The 22,893-nt window shown below is 34.8% G+C and overlaps 1 protein-coding gene across 2 annotated transcripts in view; it reads left to right on the plus strand.

The window, feature by feature from the left end:
* Nucleotides 1–22,893, plus strand: part of STIM2 (stromal interaction molecule 2) — a 162,137-nt gene that overhangs the window by 52,298 nt on the left and 86,946 nt on the right. For both annotated transcript variants that reach the window (XM_081303153.1, XM_081303154.1), the window contains exon 2: nt 17,315–17,445. In XM_081303153.1, the coding sequence (XP_081159279.1) occupies nt 17,315–17,445 (131 nt within the window). The remainder of the gene's footprint in view (nt 1–17,314; nt 17,446–22,893) is intronic.

A 22,893-nucleotide genomic window follows, 5' to 3' on the forward strand; every position in this document is an offset into this window, starting at 1 on the left:
GCAATATTATATGCCTATATATTGATTAAATCATTTTATAACCTTTAGTGTTATTTTTCATAAAACTTGTGATAGCATGAGTCAGAGCACTACCACCCCTAAATCATTACCATGAGAGTTGAAATCAACACTTTCAGAGAAAAATGTTAGTTTACACGCTGGTTATGAATAAGGTTTACTATATATGAGCAATCTCATAAAACGTCTACCTACTATTTTAGAACAAAAATGGATGCTAGAATTATATTCTATAAAAATTATGTGAAAAAGTGTAAGTAGAAAAAATTGCTTTGGAGAATGAAGTTAATCTTAAGAGTTAGGTGTGAATTCTCTCATAAACTATTAAACAGATGCTTTGACTGATACGATGTTCAGGCTGCTAACTATATGGACGTCTTCCATTTCTTTCTGTTGCTATTGGATGTCTTAAAGAGGCAATTTAAGAAAAATCCTAGGAATGCATTTTTAAAATTCACACATACCATCATAATATTTCTACTTTGGTGCTTTTAATTATCAATAAGGATTTCAATAAACTTTGTAACTATATGTTACTTTAGAGTCCTGTATGTTGGAAGCTTAATTTGCCAACCTTCAGTGTGGAGGGTCTTGTGAGACTTTCCTCTCCCATTACGACAGGACAAAACAAAAACAGTGGCTGTTTTTTGAGGTCTTTTTCATGAGAAAAGGGATTGATTGGTTTTTAAAATATACATTATATAAGCATTTCCAACTTGGAAGTATGTGATTTACAAATATCATTGTAAACACCAAGTGTCTAGCCAATAGCACATTGTAAGTATGGCTGACCCTTTCCTCTTTGATTATGATGGTACTGTAGCTTCTGTATGGAACACTAAGAGGAATGGCCACCCATTTTTATTGCTGAGACCAAATTAGTGCTGTATTGGACTGTTTCTGGGTTGGAAATTTGGATTTGTTTTCATTTCAAAATGTAAGAACTTCCTAAAATAATCACTTGAACAAGCAAAAATCTAAAGAGCACATAGTGATACTTTTATCTAGATAAGCACTGTATTTTTTTTTGTTTCTATTAAGTGATACTTTCAATGAGTGTGTGTTTAGAATCCCTGTTTTAGAATTTGCTTCGAGAATATTCCTTTTGAGATTTTTAAATTGAGAAGCTTTTTTCTTTTGATTGGTTGTGGGATATAAGGAAAGATAAAGTTCTTTGAATTTGGACAGATGTGGGTTAAATAGCAACAAAACAAGTTAACTAGCTGTTTGACCTTGGGGAAATTACTTTAAAAATCTTGCTTTATTCATCATGAGAAGTATGATACTGGCAGTGTTATTGAGAATATTTGAATTAGATGGTCAAGTCAACTCCCAGTTAAAAATCACATAATAAATACTGTATTCTCTCTGTATCTTCTCTCTTTGTAGTAGTTTAGGGTATATTTGGGTTTGAAATGAGCTGGAAGGTATTTAGAATCAAGTCTACTTAAGAAAATTTGGGCTGGGGATATAGCTTAGTGGTGGAGCACTTGCCTGCATGTGTGACTCTGGGTTTGATCCTCTGCACAGGAAAAAAAAATTGGTAATTGTAATGGCAGTATAACAGAAAGACTAGACCGGTTTCAGGAGATTTAGCATGGTGCCATTTATGAGCTACTCACTGCAATACCTTGTCTTTCTAGATGGTAGTAATACCTTTTGAGTACTGTTTGTTTTTTCCATGCCAGGGTGGAGCCCATGGTCTTCCCTGGGATAGGCCATCCCTCTACTACTGAGTTACAGTCCCAGCTCTTGAGTGTTGTTTATCGAATTCCAAATATGTACCACACACTGTTAAGTGTATTTTATATCTATTTTAATTCTAACAGCTGCCTTGGAAGGTTGCTGTTATTGTCATTCTGCACTTGAGGAAATTAAGGCAAAGAGGTTAGATAACTTTCCTGAAGATATAAAATAAGTGGCAGGGTGAGAGTGGATTGAATGTTTCTTTTTCACCTTAGAGTGTCCAACCTTCACCTTCTGTAAAGTTCTGGTGCTAATTTTATTTTACCTGAAGTTAAATTTGCATACTAAGAGAAGTAAATGTTTTGCTCTTGAATCTGTGCTTGGCGGTAACAACAGTGTTCTCTTTATTTCTCTAGTGGTGATATTGGTAGGCTAGTATTAATGGTCTTTGTTCACTGTGGCTTGTATTTTGGTTGCAGATCTTAAAAATTACTATTGAGGTAAAATATGTATAAAATAAAATTCACCATTTTAACCATTTTTAAATGTAGAATTTATTGGCACTGAGTTAATTCACAGTGGTGTTGTAGCTGTGAATTATCCTTACCTCTCAAACAACACAAAATAAATAAAAATATTTAAAGTTCTACACCGTATATAACATTGTTAATCAAAATGTTCATGGCCTGAGATATGGTCTTGAAGGAGCCCATACTTACTGTGATCCTAATGCCCAGCTATTTTGGTTATGTTGCTTTCAGTCAATGAGATTTTTCTGATTTTTGGAGAGAAGTTTTGAATTTAATTCTATGATTCTGTGTGTTTGTACCCAAGCCCTCTTTTGCTTAAAATGTTTTTGGTTAAAATTTTTATAGTATCCTGGGAAATCAGGATTCAATAAATAAGGATATGCATGCACCTCATCAACATTGTTTTCCCACGACAGATGCTACAGTACTATAGACAAATGTATTTTTGCTTTCTAGGAGTGTATGGCATTATAGAAAAATGGAAAATCTAGGTAGCTTTCAGTGCACATATAGACAAATAGAGTTGTAAAGCTTCTTGCTCCTTTATTTACAAACACTGAAGGAACATGTAGTTAGCCATTAGTATAAGCATAGATACATTTTTTTTTTGATAGAAGAGAGCTTTGGGAAATGAGTATATTAGATAGGTTTGATGCAGATGCATTTCTTCTGACCTCTACCTCTACATAGGCTCTAAAAAGATTAGCAGGAACTTAAGTTGCTTTGTGATGGTGGTGGGCAGTTAGGGGAATAAATGGAAGTGAAATAAATAATCAGGAGATCAGAAATGGTAAAATTTAAAATGCCTCTGGAAAGGGGGAAGGAACCTAAGAAACAGAGTCTATCCAAGATAACTCTATTTAAAAGCAGTAGGGAGATACAGCAATTGAATTTAACAATTTTTAGGGGATTTTCTTTTTTTTTTTAATTTTTGACAATAGGAAACTTCTTTCTTTTTGCTGGGGTTCAGGTTAATTAACAGGCACATTTTATACATAGTGATTGTAGAGATTCTGAGTTCCAAGAAGCAGTAATCAGTGAGAAGAGGTTTTCAGCAAAGAGCCATTAATTTTCTGTTTTTTTTTAAACTTATAAGTTAATGCATCTGCAGTGGATTATTAGTCCTCCATTGGTAAGATTTGTCTCCTTCAATTGTTGAACTTTTCAGAAGTCTGAGTACATGTTAGAGATTCTGGAGTCCTCTGTGTTTTTTTGTAGCGTCCTGGTGTAGCATCGGATGCACTTAACCATTTACAACTTTCCTTTTCTTATTTGTTGTTCTGGCATGTAATATGCTTTCAATAAATGCTAGCAGATTTATTTTTTATTTTTTTTTTGGGGGGGGGGTACTGGGGATATTACCCAGGGAACTGTACCACGAAGCCATCTCCAGTCTTTTTATTTTTTGAGACATGGTCCTACTAAGTTGCTTTAGGGCCTTGCTAAATTGATAAGGCCAACCTCAAACTTTCAATCCTTCTTTCTCAGGCTCCTGAGTTACTGGGATAATAGGCATGTGCTACCACAGTTGGCTAAATGCTAGTATACTTTGGATGCTTATCATATGCCAGATAATAGACTAATAGATTGAAATTTGCTTCTTTCTAAAAAATAGTATGCAGCAGCCTTTATTTATTTTTTGAAAAATATCTATTAATTCTACTATTTGCTAGGAATTTGTAGTATGATAGATAACTCTCATGTAGTAAGAGAGTAATGGGGATATTAGACACACTATGCCCTAAGAAGGGTATTTCAAAGAGAAGTAAGATATCATTCACACTCTTTTGACTTTGAATCAGGTGTTTGGTATATTGAAAAATGACACTTAATAATTGTCCCTGAAGAGAACATTTGCTTTAAAAGTATTCAGATTGAATATTTGATTTGATAAATGCTTAAAGTGGTAGTAATAAATACAGACTTTGTTGTTGTTGTTGTTGTGGGTGGGTACTGGGTATTGAAACCAGGAATGCTTAATCACTGAGCCACATCCCCAGCCCTTATTTAAAATATTTATTTAGGAACAGGGTCTTGCTGAGAATACAAACTATTTCTTTAAAAAATTTCTTTCAGTGGTAGTAATTAAAATAATCTGAATCATGAGATTTGTAAGTAGTTGCCAAGACAGTAAGCCAAGTTCTTGGCAGCAGATGATTTGTATGCAGTAATGGGCCACAGTTATTGGTTTGTGCCTAAGGGTCACCTGGCTCCACTTCTTAGTTTTTTTTTCTGCATGAAACATACCAACTTAAATAAAATTATAGGAGAGAAATTAGCTCTAGGGACTACGTTTACTTTTTTCAGCTTCACTTTTTTTTTTCTTTTTGGTAGAGTTATTTTTAGGTTTCTAAACTGTATTCCCTACATATATTAAGAAGACAAAATAGAAAATATGGCATATTTATTCCTATAGTGGAGGCTTCATGGAATTACATTTGATGTATTTTGCAACTCTTGTGTTGTTTGGATTGGCTCCATCAAATAGAAGAGAAATATGCCTTTCTTTTACTTAGATGGCTTTTAGGCCTGAAATGTCAGTTTCCTTTCTGTCACTACATTCAGTTATTTTACTGTTACATTTTCTTTTTGTTCTTACTGCCATCGCTGTAATTTGTATTTTATAATTTCCTGCTTGACTATTGTAATAGACATTATTTGATAGCAAACATATATCTCCAAATTAAATTAAAATTGACACATCTTACCAAAAGAGATATGCTAATAGCAAATAATTATATGAGGAAATGCTGCACATCATATATCATCAGGGAAATATAAACTAAAAAATGAGATACATACACCTATTAGTATGGCTAAAATTCAGAACACTGATAATACCAAATACTGGAGCGGCTGTGGAGCAATGGAAACTTATTTGTTGCTGGCTGGAATACAAAATGATACAGCTACTTTAAAAGACAGTTACAGTTTCTTGTAGAACTGAACATAGCCTACTCATACAATCCAGCTATTAACTTTTTTGGGTATTTATGCAGAGGAGCTGGAAAATTGTATTCACACAAAACCTGCACATAGATGTGTATACCAGGTTTATTTTAATTGCAAAACTCAGAAGCAACCAAGATGTCCTTCAGTAGGTGAATGTAGAAATGAACTCTTGTATATTCAGACAATGAAATATTATTTAGTGTAAAAAGAAATAAGCTGTCAAGCCATGAAAAAATGTGGAGGAATGTTGATGTCTTTTGTGAATTGAAAGAAGCCAAAATGAAAAGACTCCATACGACAATTCAAATATCCTGGAGAAGTCATAGCTAAGGAGGCAAGGGAAAGATAAAAGAATACCAAGTGCCAGAGCTTAGTGGAGAGCAAGGGGAGAATAAGTGGACCCCAGAGGATTTGGTGGGTAAAACTGATGTGTATGTTGCTATAAAGGGTAGATACATATTATTATAAATTTGCCTAAACTCATAAAATATATAATATTAAGAATGATTCTTAATGTAAAGTGAAGCTTGTGGGTGATAAAGATGTATCAGTATAATTTCAATAATTATAACAAAATTTGTAAAACATAAGTAAAAACAATACATACTAAACCATTTGCACACACAAAATATAAGTTGTGACTTTAAACTTTTTTGTGACATCTTTTATTATGGGTCATTCCTGTTTTTTAAGTCAGCTTTTTTTTTTCCATTTTTTTTATTGGTTGTTCACAACATTACAAAGCTCTTGACAAATCATATTTCATACATTAGAATCAAGTGGGTTATGTAGGGAGCCTACATCCTGGGAACAAATTTTTACTCCTCACACTTCAGATAGAGCCCTAATATCCAGAGTATACAAAGAACTCAAAAAATTAGACAATAAGAAAACAAATAACCCAATCAACAAATGGGCCAAGGACATGAACAAACACTTTTTTTTTTTTTTTGACACTGTGACTAAAGGACCCAACCAGCACAATTGTATAAAAGGAAAAGTTTATTTGGGGGCTCATGGTTTCAAGGGTCTCAGTCCATAGACAGCTGGCTCCATTTCTTGGGACTCCAAATGAGGCAGAACATCATGGTGGAAGAGTATGGTAGAGGGAAGCAGTTCACATGGTAGAGAGACAGACAGATCTCCACTTGCCAAATACAAATGTATACCACAAACCATGTCCCCTGTGCCCTACTTCTTCCACCCACACCTGCCTTCAATTACCACTCAATCCCATCATGTGATTAATTCTCTGATTGGGTTAAGGCTCTCATAACCCAATAATTTCTCCTCTAAACCTTGCATTGTCTTACACATGAGCTTTTAGGGGGCACCTCACATCCAAACCGTAACACCTACTTAACCATTCATTGATGACTTTTAGAATCCTCTTACTGATGTTCGTTGTGTTTTACTGATAGCCTGATTATCTTTACAGATGCACATCCTATTACTACAGTGTACACACTTACTAGTGTTTTCTTTCTTTCCTTGGGGAGTGCTGTTGGCACAGCAGAGGACAATTCTTTGTTGTGTGAGACTGGCCTGTGTGTTGTAGTTACTTAACATCCTTGCCGCACTCCTTGTCCACTGTCTGCCAGTAGCAGTTGAGATGGGGAAGAAGGAAGGAGGAGGTTGGAACATTCCTAGTTGAAAATCAGACTATAAGCCAAATGGTACTATTTGTGGGTTCCAGAGCTCATCTTATTACCTGTTTGATTGTGGTGCTAGGGATTGAACCTACGACCTCATGGCATGCTAGGCAAACACTCTACCACTGATCCCTCCTATTTGAGTTTGTTTTTAGTGTACTTACTAAAATCCAGTTGCTCTTTCATAAGGCCATGAGATATGAATTGCTTACATGTAAAAATCAGGCTAAGTATTTATTAGATATAAGGTAATATATAATACATATGTTAATAATAATGTATGTGTAGTGATATCACATAGAATATATAATCAGTAAAACAGGCATAGTTATTGACCTTGTGGAGTTTCATTATTAGAACTTCATTACTAGAGTTTAAGAGCCTTGACGATGACTATTTTTAAAGTTTATGTTTATATTTGCAGAGTGTGCTGAATATTTCAGTCAATAAGTTTTTAAACAATAATATTTAAAAATGAATAGATCTTATACATTAGAGGGGAACATCAAATAGTTGAAGCAGAAGGGTAATGTTACTAAATTTCTACTAATTAATTAGATTTAACTTTAGCATTGTAAAGAGGTAAGGATTTTTATTGTCAGTTTCTACATTTTAGTTTTCTAATTAGCCAAGTAATTTCTTGAAAGCCTTTTCAAATATTTACATTTAAAAACCAATTAGGTAAGTAATTCAGTAAACAAATATTTTTTGAGTACTTACTGTGTGCCAGATACTGCTCTAGGCACTGGGGAAAGAGGAATGGTCAAAACAAAGCCTGTGATTGCATGCTTGCATTGTGGTGTGAGAGTTAGTAAGCACATCAAGAAATAAACAATGTTATGTACCATGTTAAAGTTATTTGAGGAATAGAAAGCAAGCAGAGAGTAAAGGGGAAGGCTCTTTTAGGTAGGGAAATAAGGCGGTCTCTGAGGAACATTTGAATTGGAATGAAAGTAGGTAATTAACCATGGATATATTTGGGAGAAAAAGTTCTTTTTCTTTTTCTTTCTTTCTTTCTTTTTTTTTTTTAAGGCAGAGTAAACTGCAAGTAGGCGTATTCAGTCAGTGAGTAACCTATTAATATTTTTCCCTTTATTGTTACTTTAGAATATTCTGTAGATTCCTCCTTAATCTAGCCTTCCTTGTTGTTTCTCTTAATTATCTAACTAAATGGGAATAATGAATATTTTTTAGGAAACATGAAATGTATAATATTTAATTTTTTATATAAATGTGTGTTAGCTTTTCATTGCTGTGACAAGTACTTGAGGAAAGCAATTTAGGAGAGATTTTTTTTGTCTGTTTCAGAAGTTTCTGGCTCCAAAGCTCAAACATCATAGTGATAGGGTATGGCAGAGGAAAGCTATTCAGTCATGGCAGCCAAGAAGCAGAGAGACAGGGGAAGGGGCCAGGGAGAAGATATAGACCCCAAGGGCATGCCCTCAGTTATCTCCTTCTCCAGTCATGCTCCAACTCCCTACAGTTTTCTACTGCCTCACAATAATCCATTCAGATTATTAGCCCACCAAATAGATTAATCTCCAATGAGATTAAAGCCCTCATGATCCAATCTTTTTCCAAAAATCTCCACCTCTGGAGATTGATGAATTGGGGACCAAGCATTCAATACATGAGTTTTTCGGGGCCATTTTCAGATCTAAACTATAGCTGTATTATCATGATATATAATAGATGGTCCATAGTTGGTAGCCATTATTAACCTAGTAGAAGCTTATGGTCTTCCCTATACATCTTCCCAAAGAAGACTTGTTCATCTTTTAAACACCAATGTAAAGGGCATTTTCTTCCTGATTTTTCTTACTGTGCATGTAATCATGTCTTCCTTTGTTTTGTTATCCTTGTATGTTTATTACATTGCTATTGCATCTGCCAGAGTTAGCTTTATTTATTTGTTTATTTTTGCCTTTTGTATACTTAGCTTCTAACCTAGATTGTAATATATATTTGGTAAGCAAATGACTTGTAGTTAGGAATTAATTTATTTGCTTCTAGTATTTATATGTATTTGAACCATTCAACAAACATGTCATTGTGATGAACATTGAGAATAAAAAAATTAATGCATTGCATGTTAACAGTAAAAATTAAGGTAAAATTATGATATAATGTAATGTGTGTATCAGAATGTTCAGGGGAAGTGTGAATTGAAGTGGAGATACGTTTTCAAAAGGAAAAGAGGTAGAAAGTACAGGTATGAATTCTAGATTGTGAATGTTATTCAGAGTATCTAGTGATCTCCTTCCATGGGATACATTTATGATTCTTGTTGCCACTGACACATAAGCATAGATTTGGTGTCTTAAAGAGTTGGTTAGAATCCTACTGTCATCTCTATGGATGTGATTGTAAGCAGGTTACTCATGAGTCTCATTTCTTCATCTGAAAAATGGAGAGAAAACGTGCCTTCCTTAAGGTTGTAGGGATTAAATTATGTGCATAAAATAGCATTGGTTTCTAGAATGTAGTTGATATTACTTATTAGGTAAAATCATTTTAATTTATTTAACTTTATTTCTTCAGAGTTAGATTGAGAGTTTGTTAGGCTTTTGAATATACAAAAATGAGGTGGAATTTAGTAATGTTGCTGGTAGCAGACTTTGGCTATGTGCCATTCTGTTGCAGATGATTTCTTTTCCTCAGTACAAAGTGCTGCTATCAATCTAGAGTAAAGAAAAGAGTGCTCATCAGATAATACTTATAACCCAGTAAAAGGGGAGAAAATCTTAGTTGTTGTGCCCAGCACCAAGCATTAGCTTGGCATATTACAGGCACTTCAGATCATGTTTAAATGAGTGAATTCTGTTTAAATGAGAAACATGCAGTAGGTATGGAGTACATGATGTGTAATAGCACATTTTGGATAGCTAAGTGAAGTGTTTATGAAATATTGGCAAAGGAGAACATTTTTTTTTGTTTTAGCAGTTGTCTTTGAAACAATTATAATGGATTCAGTGTAGGCATGAATCTTTTCTTACAGGATGCATATTTTAAAAGAAAGGTAGGCCAGCTAAGTTGAGCTAAAAGAACCACTTTTACTGAATTAACCAAGAAGGGAAACAGCTGATGATAATTAAAAAAGAGACAATAGAGATCACAATTTACAACTATTGTGTTAGATTTCTATGCCTTAAGTTATTGTACTTTAAAGGAAATAGAGTTCCCTGTGGAAAGATGGACCAGTCTTGTTGATCTTCAGCTTCTGTCTTTCCTTTTGCTGATTCAGTTTGGGCATACAGCCAATCCCTTGAGCAGTATTCGTTGCCTACTTTCTCTCTTCCTTGGAGGCATGGACTGGTGAGGCTACCAAAATGATTGTGGCAGTTTCTCACCATTGTCTCTTTCAGTTGTGTCTCCAGGCCATCTACTTCTCATGGTTACTGGAATGATCTTTTTATAATAAATTTGATTGTTGGTCCCTGCCTTGAAATCTCTTAATGGGTTCCCATAGTTATTAGGATAAAATTGCATATTCTGTAGTATAGAAAACAGATCGAGAACTAGCCTTTTACCGATATTCTACCCATTTTTTTTTTTGTTCCAGTGCTGAGCATGGGAAACCATGGTCTTGCATATGCTAGGCAAGTGCGGCAAGTGCTTGACCACTGAGCTATATCTTCAGTCCCTACTTATCTGCCCCACCTCTCTTTTTTGATATGTATATTTTTCTATATTCCAGACAAATTAAACCACTTGTAGTTCACTGAGTTTTATATATATATTTTTTTTCATGAAGATATGCTGTTCTTGCAAGCATGTTCTTCTTGTCTTCTCAAGGTCATTAGCTACAGGTCATTTAAAAAATCTCTAAATTTATCTTACGAAAACTTTTACTGACTTCTCTTTCCCATTCTGGATTAGGTAATTTTTCTTCATGTTCCCATAGCAGTCTGTTTCTTGACTGGATTCATGCTGTTGTAATAAAATGTCACAGACTGGGTAATTTTAAACGATAGAAATTCTTTTCTCACAGGTCTGGAGGCTGGGAAATCTATAATCAGGGAGCAGGCATCTGGGGAGGACCTTCATACTGCATTATCCTATGGCAGAAGGGCAAACTGAAGGGAGAGACTAAAAGATCAAACTCATAACCACAAGCTCTTTTATAATCAGATTTAATCTACTCAAGAGGATGGATCCTTCATAACCTAAACAGCTCATACCTCCCTGAAATGATGTATTTAGGGTTAAGTTTACAACACATGCTTTTTTGAACAATACATTCACCTTAGCAACATGCAATAAGTGTTCTCAGGTGTATCTAACAATGTATCCTAGAAGTCTACATGTCTTTTCTTGCTAGACTGAAAGCTTTTTCACAGTGTGGGATATTTGATTATCTCTTTAATTCCTAATGCCTATTATTGTCTTATACAGTACAGAAGCTGGAAGTTTGTGATTGGGTTAATATATGAAGTAATAGAATTTATCAGAGATCTAAAATATGCCCCACCAACCCTGGGTTTCAAGAACATGTGAGAAATCGAAGAACGTGGTACCTGCCCTGTTCATAAGCTTAGTTATATGGACAAAATGATGTGTAAAGCAATTAAAGATTAATAAAGTATAGCATTAAGTGAGGGCTTAGGTAGAATGATTTGAAAATGAAGATAAAATAAAACAATTCAATTTTTTTGAGTATCTGTTTCCTACTTTGTTTTTCTCCTTTCTACCACTACTAACATCCTTATATCTTTTAATATTTATCTTGTTATGCCCATGTTCCTCAGTAGAATGTAAATTTTATGAGTATTTTGTCTTTTTTTTTTCATTATGGTATTTTTGGTGTCTGGCACACGATAGCTGCTCAGTATAGCTGGGTGAATGGTTGGAATAGTTTGGAGAAGGAAGTGATTGGTAAGAGACAGTATTTATGAAACATTTTATGGAGAAATTACATCATAAAGTCGGCCTTGGGAGTATTTTATTTAATGAGTTGATAAGTGTTTATGTAATATTTAAGTGAATAATTACCAACTTTATTTTTATGTGAATTTTTTTAGGTTATATGTTGCTCTTAATTTTCTCTTAAAGCTTTCTAAAGGTTATACAGCCTCATTATTGACTCAGAGTTTAACAACAAAACTTATTTGATCAGAGTGAGTGATGTTGGCCCTTTCCTTACAATCAGTAGCAATAAACATATTTACTTTATATGTTTATTAGAAAATAAGATACAATTGTAAATACGAGATATTATAGAGGCAATTATGTTTTATACAGATCTTTCCACTATTCTTGTAGTACTTGAGCGCTTATCTTTTACTTTGCATCCATCAAAGTGATAATGAATAGATATGAACTCATAGCCATATCAGGTTTCTTCTGGTTGTTTTGCAAATTAGGGACCATAATTGACCATTCTTAGGTTTTATCAATTTTTTTTTTTTTTTTTTTTTTTTGGCACCAGGGATTGAACTCAGGGTCATTGAACTCAGCTCTTTTTTGTATTTTATTTAGAGTCAGGGTCTCACTGAGTTGCTTAGAGTCTCACTTTTGCTTAGGCTGACTTTGAACCCTGGATACTTCTGCCTCAGCCTCCCGATCCACTGGGATTATAGGCACATAGCACTGTACCTGACTGGTTTTATCAAATCTTAATCAGGTTTTAAATGTTTGTATGTGCATACATATGTGCTGCACATAATTTATAATTGCATCATTTCCATATATATATATATATATATATATATATATATATATATAAAATTTTATTTTTTTTGTGGTACTGGGGATCAAACCTAGAGCCCTGTGTGAGACAAGCGCTCTACCACTGAATTATATCTCTAGCCCATTGTCTACTTTTATAAAATTTCCTTTTTGCTTCCATTTTCTTCCCCTTCATAACTGAAGAAACTAAAATCAGATTTTGAATTTAAACTATAAAAATGTTAAATTGCCAAAATGTTTTTTTCTGGACTATTACCTGGAACACATAGACACAATGGGTTTGAATAGTCTTTTATTTATTTTATTATTATTATTTTTTTATTGGTTGTTCAAAACATTACATAGCTCATGACATATCATCTTTCATACATTTGATTCAAGTGGGTTATGAACTCCCATTTTTACTCCCAATACAAGTTGCAGAATCACATTGGTTACACATCCACATTTTTATATAATGCCATATTAGTGACTGTTGTATTCTGCTACCTTTCCTATCCCCTACTATCCCCCCTCCGCTTCCCTCCCATCTTCCCTCTCTACCCCATCTGCTGTTATTCAATTCTCTCCCTTGTTTTTTTTCCTGTTTCCCTCACCTTTTTTTTTTTAAAGAGAGAGTGAGAGAGGGGAAAGAGAGAGAGAGAGAATTTTTAATATTTATTTTTAGTTCTCGGCGGACACAACATCTTTGTTGGTATGTGGTGCTGAGGATCGAACCCGGGCCGCACGCATGCGAGGCGAGCGCGTATGGCTTGAGCCACATCCCCAGCCCTTCTCACCCTTTCTTATATGTAATTTTGTGTAACAATGAGGGTCTCCTTCCATTTCCATACAGTTTCCCTTCTCTCTCCCTTTCCCTCCCACCACTCGTCTCTGTTTAATGTTAGTCTTTTCCTCATGCTCTTCCTCCCTGCTCTGTTCTTAGTTGCTCTCCTTATATCAAAGAGGACATTTGGCATTTGTTTTTTAAGGATTGGCTAGCTTCACTTAGCATAATCTGCTCTAATGCCATCCATTTCCCTGCAAATTCCATGATTTTGTCATTTTTTACTGCTGCATAATACTCCATTGTGTATAAATGCCACATTTTTTTATCCATTCATCTATTGAAGGGCATCTAGGTTGATTCCAGAGTCTAGCTATTGTGAATTGTGTTGCTATGATCATTGATGTGGCAGTATCCCTATAGTATGCTCTTTTAAGGTCCTCAGGGAATAGTCCGAGAAGGGTGATAGCTGGGTCAAATGGTGGTTCCATTCCCAGCTTTCCCAAGAATCTCCATACTGCTTTCCATATTGGCCGCACCAATTTGCAGTCCCACCAGCAATGTACAAGTGTACCCTTTTCCCCACATCCTCGCCAGCACTTGTTGTTGTTTGACTTCATAATGGCTGCCAATCTTACTGGAGTGAGATGGTATCTTAGGGTGGTTTTGATTTGCATTTCTCTGACTGCTAGAGATGGTGAGCATTTTTTCATGTACTTGTTGATTGATTGTATGTCCTCCTCTGAGAAGTGTCTGTTCAGGTCCTTGGCCCATTTGTTGATTGGGTTATTTGTTATCTTATTGTTTAATTTTTTGAGTTCTTTGTATATTCTGGATATTAGGGCTCTATCTGAAGTGTGAGGAGTAAAAATTTGTTCCCAGAATGTAGCTCCCTATTTACCTCTCTTATTGTTTCTCTTGCTGAGAAAAAAACTTTTTAGTTTAAGTAAGACCCATTTGTTTATTCTTGTATTTAACTCTTGGGCTATGGGTGTCCTATTAAGGAATTTGGAGCCCGACCTCACAGTATGTAGATTGGAGCCAACTTTTTCTTCTATCAGGCGCAGAGTCTCTGATTTGATATCAAGCTCTTTGATCCATTTTGAATTAACTTTTGTGCATGGCGAGAGAAAGGGGTTCAGCTTCATTTTGTTGCATATGGATTTCCAGTTTTCCCAGCACCATTTGTTGAAGATGCTATCCTTCCTCCATTGCATGCTTTTAGCCCCTTTATCAAATATAAGAAAGTTGTAATTTTGTGGATTGGTCTCTGTGTACTCTATTCTGTACCATTGGTCCACCTGCCTGTTTTGGTACCAGTACCATGCTATTTTTGTTACTATTGCTTTGTAGTAGAGTTTGAACTCTGGTATCACTATACCTCCAGATTCACACTTCCTGCTTAGAATTGCTTTTGCTATTCTGGGTCTTTTGTTTTTCCATATGAATTTCACGATTGCTTTATCTATTTCTACAAGAAATGCCGTTGGGATTTTGATTGGCATTGCGTTGAACCTGTAGAGAACTTTGGGTAATATCACCATTTTGATGATGTTGGTTCTGCCTATCCATGAACAGGGTACATTTTTCCATCTTCTAAGATCTTCTTCTATCTCTCTCTTTAGGGTTCTGTAGTTTTCATTGTATAAATCTTTCACCTCTTTTGTTAGGTTAATTCCCATGTATTTTATTTTTTTTGAGGATATTGTGTATGGGGTGGTTTTCCTCATTTCCATTTCAGAAGTTTTGCTGCTGATATACAGGAATGCCTTTGATTTATGTGTGTTGATTTTTATATCCTGCCACTTTGCTGAATTCATTTATTAGTTCTAGTAGTTTCTTTGTAGACCCTTTTGGGTCTTCTAGGTATAGGATCATGTCGTCCGAAAATAGTGATGTTTTAAGTTCTTCTTTTCCTATTGTTATGCCTTTAATTTCTTTTGTCTGTCTAATTGCTCTGGCTAGTACTTCAAGGTCTACCCTATATTCTAATAAAATAGAAGACAGTGAAGATATCGATAAATTTCTTAAGTCATATGATCTGCCCAGATTGAGTCAGGAAGACACACACAATTTATTTTGTTTAAAATAACAAAGGAAGAAATAGAAGAAGCCATCAAAAGACTACCAACCAAGAAAAGCCCTAGACCGGATGGGTATACAGTGGAGTTTTACAAAACCTTCAAAGAAGAATTAATACCAATACTTTTCAAGCTATTTCAAGAAATAGAAAAAGAAGGAGCTCTTCCAAATTCATTCTATGAGGCCAACATCACCCTGATCCCGAAACCAGACAAAGACACTGCAAAGAAAGAAAACTACAGACCAATATCTCTAATGAACATAGATGCAAAAATTCTCAATAAAATCCTGGCGAATCGAATACAAAAGCATATCAAAAAAATTGTGCATCATGATCAAGTAGGATTCATCCCTGAGATGCAAGGCTGGTTCAATATACGGAAATCAATAAATGTTATTCACCACATCAATAGACTTAAAGATAAGAACCATATGATCATCTCGATAGATGCAGAAAAAGCATTCGACACAGTACAGCATCCCTTTATGTTCAAAACACTAGAAAAACTAGGGATAACAGGAACTTACCTCAACATTGTAAAAACTATATATGCTAAGCCTCAGGCTAGCATCATTCTAAATGGAGAAAAACTGAAGGCATTCCCTCTAAAATCTGGAACAAGACAAGGATGCCCTCTCTCACCACTTCTATTCAATTTAGTCCTTGAATAGTCTTTTAGATAATAAAATTATTTGTGTGTCTCAAGGGCTGGCCTCTCACCATTTTCTTCTTTTTCTAAATTTCAAATTAGATATTCTTAGGCTGTCATCACTGCAGTAGACTTTAATAGCATCTGATCTGCTTGCTTTATTTTAGAGATGAGGTAAGTAAGACCAAATGACAACTGATTTGGCCATTTAACTGGTGGCAATTCATAACAAGGACAGAATGATATAATAGGTTTTAAATTGTTGATGAGGAAATTAACCAGGCTGTGACAATCTTCTTTATGTTAACCACATTAAACTTTAAGCCCAGTACTGTTTCTGGAAATACATATGGTTTTGATGACATTTTAAAATGATGTTATTTTAATGATGTAATAGAATAGTAGTGGAAAGTTGCTAGAATTTGTCAGTCCACCAGTCTGCTGTGTAAGGTCTGAGTGAAGTTCGGCAATCCTTGTTTTGGTATATTTATTACTGTTGTATCAACAGAAGGACTTTTCATCACTCTGATTTTAAGCCTTTGAAAAACCTTATATGATCCCTAACTTGTTAGTTTTTGACAACTTGAATATGAGGATTCACACATATTTCATAGGAAGAGGTTTAACAAATAAATGCATATTAATGAAAACATGAGCACGATTTAAATAATTCAGTCATTTTCTTTCTTTTTTCTTATTTAACCTAAGAGGTTATATATATTTGTAGAAAGTCATTGGAGTATCTTAAATAGAAAAATGAAAAAAAAGTCTTGTGAATGTTCTACATTTCTTTTTTGTTTTGTAATCATTTCTTTCCTAGGACTTATATTTCAGTTAAACTGGTACACAAAAATAGCACCTTGTATTCTCTCTCTTTTATTAAGTGTGAGGAGATCTGTGTGGTTTTATTTTTTTTTTTTTTGTGTGGGGGGGTATGAATAATTAGTGAATATAATGGATGAGAAGAGATAGTTATAGAAGACTTTAGACAATTTGAATTTTGTACTGGTATAATTTTTATTACACTGATAACTAATTTGAAGTTCAGAAAAAGAAGAAAATGGTGAGAGGCCAGACTAATATTAGTTGCCTAATATTAATGCAATTGGATTGTTAAATTTTGGTGAGATGTGTTCACATATTATATTTTTTTATGTGAAGAATACTGTGACATTTTTAAAGGTTCTTAGTCTGACTTCCTATGAAGTTTAAAAAATTTTTCTTTTTTTCCAGAACTATAGCCTGTGTTTTGGTGTGGCACATTAGTAATTGTCCTTTGTTCTATTTCAGATCCCTGTATGTCACTGACTCCACCATGCTTCACAGAAGAAGATAGATTTAGTCTGGAAGCTCTTCAAACAATACATAAACAAATGGATGATGACAAAGATGGTGGAATTGAAGTAGATGAAAGTGATGAAGTAGGTGGAAAGCTTTCTGCCGTACCCTTCTATGACAGAGTGACTGTGTTTCTAGTCTAAAAATTTCCTCTCATTTCTCATGTGACTCAACTCCTTCATCTTTAACATTTTTAGCTTTTCTGTTTTCACATTGTAATTTTACTCTATAGATTTATGCAGTTTTTCTTTTTTTCCTGCCCACTTGTATACAAGTCTTCCCAGTTTTAAAAATATTTGTCTTATATTCTTGGGTTTCTCAAACTTATATTCTGTTCTGACTGGATATTGCTGCTTTACAAACCACCTCAAAATATAGTGTCTTAAAATGATATTATTTTTCCCAGTTCTATGGGTTTACTGAGCTCAGCTGGGTAGCTTTTCTGTTCTGGTAATTCTAGACTGAGGTCCAGTGGTAGTTGGCATTCATTTGAGAGCCCCTGGTGATGGAATATCTAAGATGCCTTCTTATCTGTTGTCATTAGTTTTAAGTATTACCATCTCGCTCTTGACCTAGTTTCCCTCAGATTCTCCATAGAAGTTGTTTCTTTGACTGTGGTCTCATTCTAACCAAATCCACTGTTTTCAGGCCTCTTCAGCCTTTGTGTTGTATTTTTCAGTGTTGAGATGCTTCCTTTTTAGTTTACATAATTGTAAATTACATTATTTCCTACCTTACTGTCTGATGTTCCATAAATGTGATATCCTCTAATAATATTGTTATCTAGTAATTACATTCTCTAAAAATCAGTGAACTTGTTTGGCCTGTGGTTCAAAACATTTACTTTGAAACGGGTCCTCTGTTTTCAGGTCATTTCTGATTCTTCCATCTTTAAGTCAATCCATATTCCTGATCTTCCTGTATTGCTTTCTGCCAGACATTTTTACAGGTCTCTTACTTTTGCTTTATACAATTAGTATATTTAAAGCAAAATTCTGCTCTCCTATTTTGAATTTTTCACTCCTTAGTGGCGTTTCTGGACCTACCTCATCTCAATTTTTATTCTTCCAAATTAGAAGTTGGCAGATTTTTTCTTCCATAAAGGGCCAATTCACAGATTGTACTGTGTCCTCCAAATACATATGTTGAATACCTCAGAATGTGACCTTACTTAAAAATCATATGATTGAAGTAGTTAAGATGAGGACATACTGGAGTAGAGTAGCCCCTTAACTCAGTATGACTGGTGTCCTTGTAGGAGAGGAGAATACCTGTAGATACACACAGGAGAGAAGACAGCCAGGTGACAGTGGAGACAGAGATTGGAGTTATGCAGCTGTAAGTCAAGGAATGCCAAGGATTATTGGTAAGAAAGTAATCCAGCAGCTAAGAAAGATTCATGGAATAGAGTCTGCTATAGAGACTTGGAGTGAGCATGGCCCCAATGATACTTTGATTTTTAGTCTCCAAATCTGTGAGAAATTGTATTTGTTATTTTTAAGCCATCTAGTGGTACTTTGTTACAGCAGTTCTAAGGAGACTAAAAAAGGTAGTAAATATTTTATGTTTTGTGGGTCATATGGTCTCTAATGTAACTACTCAGTCTGCCACTGTATGGAAGCAGCCATAGACCATACAAGAACCCAGTGGGCATGGGAGGGCATTCCAGCAGAATTTCATATGCAAAAGTAGACAGCAGGCTAGATTTTGCTTGTATTCCAACCCCTGTTAGAAGATGTTATGTCCTTAAAGCTTATGGCTTTTTCTATTTTTGCTACTAACTCTTATCTGCTTTAGTTATTTGCTTGTTCTGCTTTTTAAAAAATGTCTTTAATTGTTGATGGACCTTTATTTTATTCATTTGCTTATGTGCTGTGCTGAGAATTGAACCCAGTGTCTCACACATGGTAGGCAAGTGCTCTACCACTGAGCCACAACCCCAGCCCTGCTTGTTCTGTTTTAATCTAGGTATTTATTATCTTGTGCCTAGATTACTGTCTCCAAACTATTCCTCTTTGATCCATCATGATTATCACTTTGAGAGTGTTTTCACAGTTAACAAATTTACAGCAATTTTTAAATAGTCTATTAGATCAGATTTTAGCTCTTCAGTCTTACATTTAATGCCTCTGCACTAGTCAATTCCTGCTTCCTGAGATACTCCTTTCTTATTGTGGTTAAGTCATTTTGGTTAGAGCTCAGTTCCATTGATGCCAAAATCATGGCTTTCACTTTTATTTATTTATTTTTTTGATGGGTTTCACATGTGTTAACTCATTTACTCCTCAAAAAAACCCAAAAAACCCTCTTTGAAGCAAATACCATTATTGCCTTTATTTTTGAGATGAGGAAACTGAGACACAGAGAAGATAAGTAACTTGTTCAAAGTCACAAAGATACCAAGAAGTAAAGCTAGAATCTGAATCCAGGAATTGAAGCCTCTGAGGCCATGAGCTTATTAATCTTTGGCTGTCACTTTTAAATAGACCAATTCAGTTAATTTTTTTCTAGAACTATAGACTGTATGTAATCCTATCTTGCAATGCTTTCACTTTTGGAAGTATATGAAACATAAATATGTTTTGTTGTCGATGGATTATCGAAAGTATTACTCTTACTACCATTTTATCATATTGAGTTGATAATTCATCATGTTAACATTATTATCGTTTTCCTTTCTCTCTCCCTTCTCCTCACAGAATAAAATTACTACTTTTTAGTAATGATAATTGAATTATTATCATTTATTCTTCATAATCTTTCCAAGATTGTCTAAGTTGTTTACTTAGTTAAAGGTAATTTAGATGGTTAATAATTTGAGCATTAAATATGTTAGATTTTTATAGGGCTAAATTATTTTCTGAGCTAAGTAGATTTTGTGAAATTATTGTGTATTTTCTTAGTCATTTCCAGTATGAAGGGATTAGCTTTATCAAACAAATTCACTGTCACTTCTTTGTCTTTGTATGGTAGAAAGAGGAAGGGCTATTGGTGGGAGGCATCAGTTTACTACCCTGTGGGTCTTTTCATAGGGTATCTCATAAAATGGCAATGGACTTGCCTTGGAGCTAATGATAGTACTGAGAGAAAGAGTAGGGAACAGGAAAAGGACTAGCAATGTGGAAGTTACTTTGTTTGAAACTAATCTTGAAGTGGTGTCCCATCACTTTTGTGGTATCCTGCTTATAAGTTTGAAACAAAGTTTCCTTCACCAATCTTTTACTGAGCACCTATTGGTTGCTAGAGAGTGTGTGAGGTAATGGCTTTGTAAAGATGAACAAAGACAAGTGGTGTGCCTTTACCAGTCATTTTATGGAAAAAACACATTGATTTGTCCTGGAAGAACTGAGGCATGGTTAAGATCAGTAGTACTAAGAGATAAGACCTGAGAAAAGGCATGAGAAAGCAACAAATTAAGACTGGGGTGATTCATGGATATCAAGTAAGTAAGGCACCAGGGGAGACCACTGAAGAGCTGGTGAGACAGTGAATCAGCGGTGGTAGAGTTCCGAACCCCAGGTGTATCAGTACATGGTGCAAAGGGCAGGTGAGTCACAGGGCAGCTCCCCTGGTTTTCAGAGTTTCTTGAAAGCTAAAAACAGTCTCTGGAATTCTTCATTTTTTAAAATATCTTTTCTTATAAAGTCATTTTGTCTTTGCTAAATGTACATATTAAGGGGCACTTAGACACTTATCAGAAATGTTATTCCATCTTGATGAAATTTATGGATTCTTAGGTAATTATTTTAGTCAGCTTTTTTTTTTTGCTGCTGTTACCAAAAGACCTGACAAGAACAATTTTTTAAAAAATATTTATTCTTTAGTTTTTGGCGGACACAACATCTTTGTTTGTATGTGGTACTGAGGATCGAACCCGGGCCGCACGCATGCCAGGCGAGCGCACTGCCCCTTGAGCCACATCCCTAGCCCAAGAACTGACAAGGACAATTTTAAGGAGGAAAAGTTTATTTGGGGTGGTCATAGTTTCAGAGGGCTCAGTCCATAGATGACTGATGCCATTACTCAGGATCTGAGGCAAAGGCAGAAAGAACTTCCTGGCTGACCTTGTGGTGAAGGAAAGTGACTGGGAACTTGGCATCGGGAAGTGGAGAGAACTCTATTCAATAAGGACAAAATATATACCTTAAAGGTACTCCCAGGGACTCACCTCCTCCAGCCACACCTAGCCTGCCTTCAGTTACCACCCAATTAATCCCCACCCAGGGGATTAATGCACCTATTAGGTTAATGCTCTCTTAACCCAATCCTTTCAGCTCTAAACTTTCTTGCATTGTCTCACACATGGGCTTTTCCTGGAAACTTCACATCTAAACCATAACAGTAATGAGGTAAATCTTCAATCAAACAGATTAATATAAGTTGAGGGAAAAATGAAATACAAGTAGATTTGATGCAAATGTAGAAATGTATATGGTTCAAATACAGTCCTTCAAATAGTATTGTTAAATCACTTGACATTTCTTTTTTCTTTTCTTTTTTTTTTTTTTTTAGCACTTCAGATTGAACCACTGAGCTACATACCCAGTCTTTTAGTTTTTTGAGTCAAGGTTTCACAGAGTTGCTTAGGACCTTGCTAAAGTTGCTGAGGCTTGCCTCTGAACTTGTGATTCTCCTACCTTAGTCTCTTGAGCTTGCTGGGATTATAGGTGTGTGCCATTGTGCCCAGTTATACTTTTTAAAATGAAAAAATCAGAGGCCTTTTTAGAAGCCTAAAGTAGCTCTCATATACTATATTTCTCCAAACTATTTTTTTTAATTTATTAGTTGTAGATGGACAATACCTTTATTTATTTATCTTTATGTGGTACTGAGGCTCGAACCCAGTGCCTCACATATGCTAGGTGAGCACTCTACCACTGAGCCATAATCCCAGCCCCCTATTTTTTTTTTAAATCATGCTATCAAGCTATTAGGAAAAAGGTTTTGTGTAGGCTCTCTCTGATCAAAATTTTAAATAAATACTTGTATTTAATTGTATAGATATGTATTATAGATTTTATATTTATACACATACAAACTCTTATACCAGTGTTATATCTTTTTAAAATGTTCACAAAAATATAAATTTAAAGATATGAGATAAAATTAAATATAAGGGTAAATTTAAATATTTCCTCCCTTTCTACTGGATCAGATTGTGTATCTAGTGTGGAAGCCACTGCACTAATGAATTGTAAAGCAAGGTCATGTTGTAAATCACTTAGACTATATTCCATTTTAATAAAAACAAGGACTTTGAGAGTTTTTTGAGAAAACAATTTCCAGAGACACTGCTAATATTAGTATATATTTTCTAGTTTCTACCATTACCATGGATGTTTGTTAATCATATAGCATATCAATTACAGATATTCTTATGATGAGCACTCTCCTTTTCATGACTGAAGTTAGCTCTGATACTTGTAATACCTGCAAGAAATGACAAAACCCACTTATTTATACTAATTTAGAATAAACTACCGGAATGAATGAGGCAGGAAATTTAGATATTTTGATAAGGAAAGACACGA

The sequence above is a fragment of the Spermophilus citellus genome (assembly GCF_964194105.1).
Source record: "Spermophilus citellus genome assembly, chromosome: 8".
NCBI lineage: Eukaryota > Metazoa > Chordata > Mammalia > Rodentia > Sciuridae > Spermophilus > Spermophilus citellus.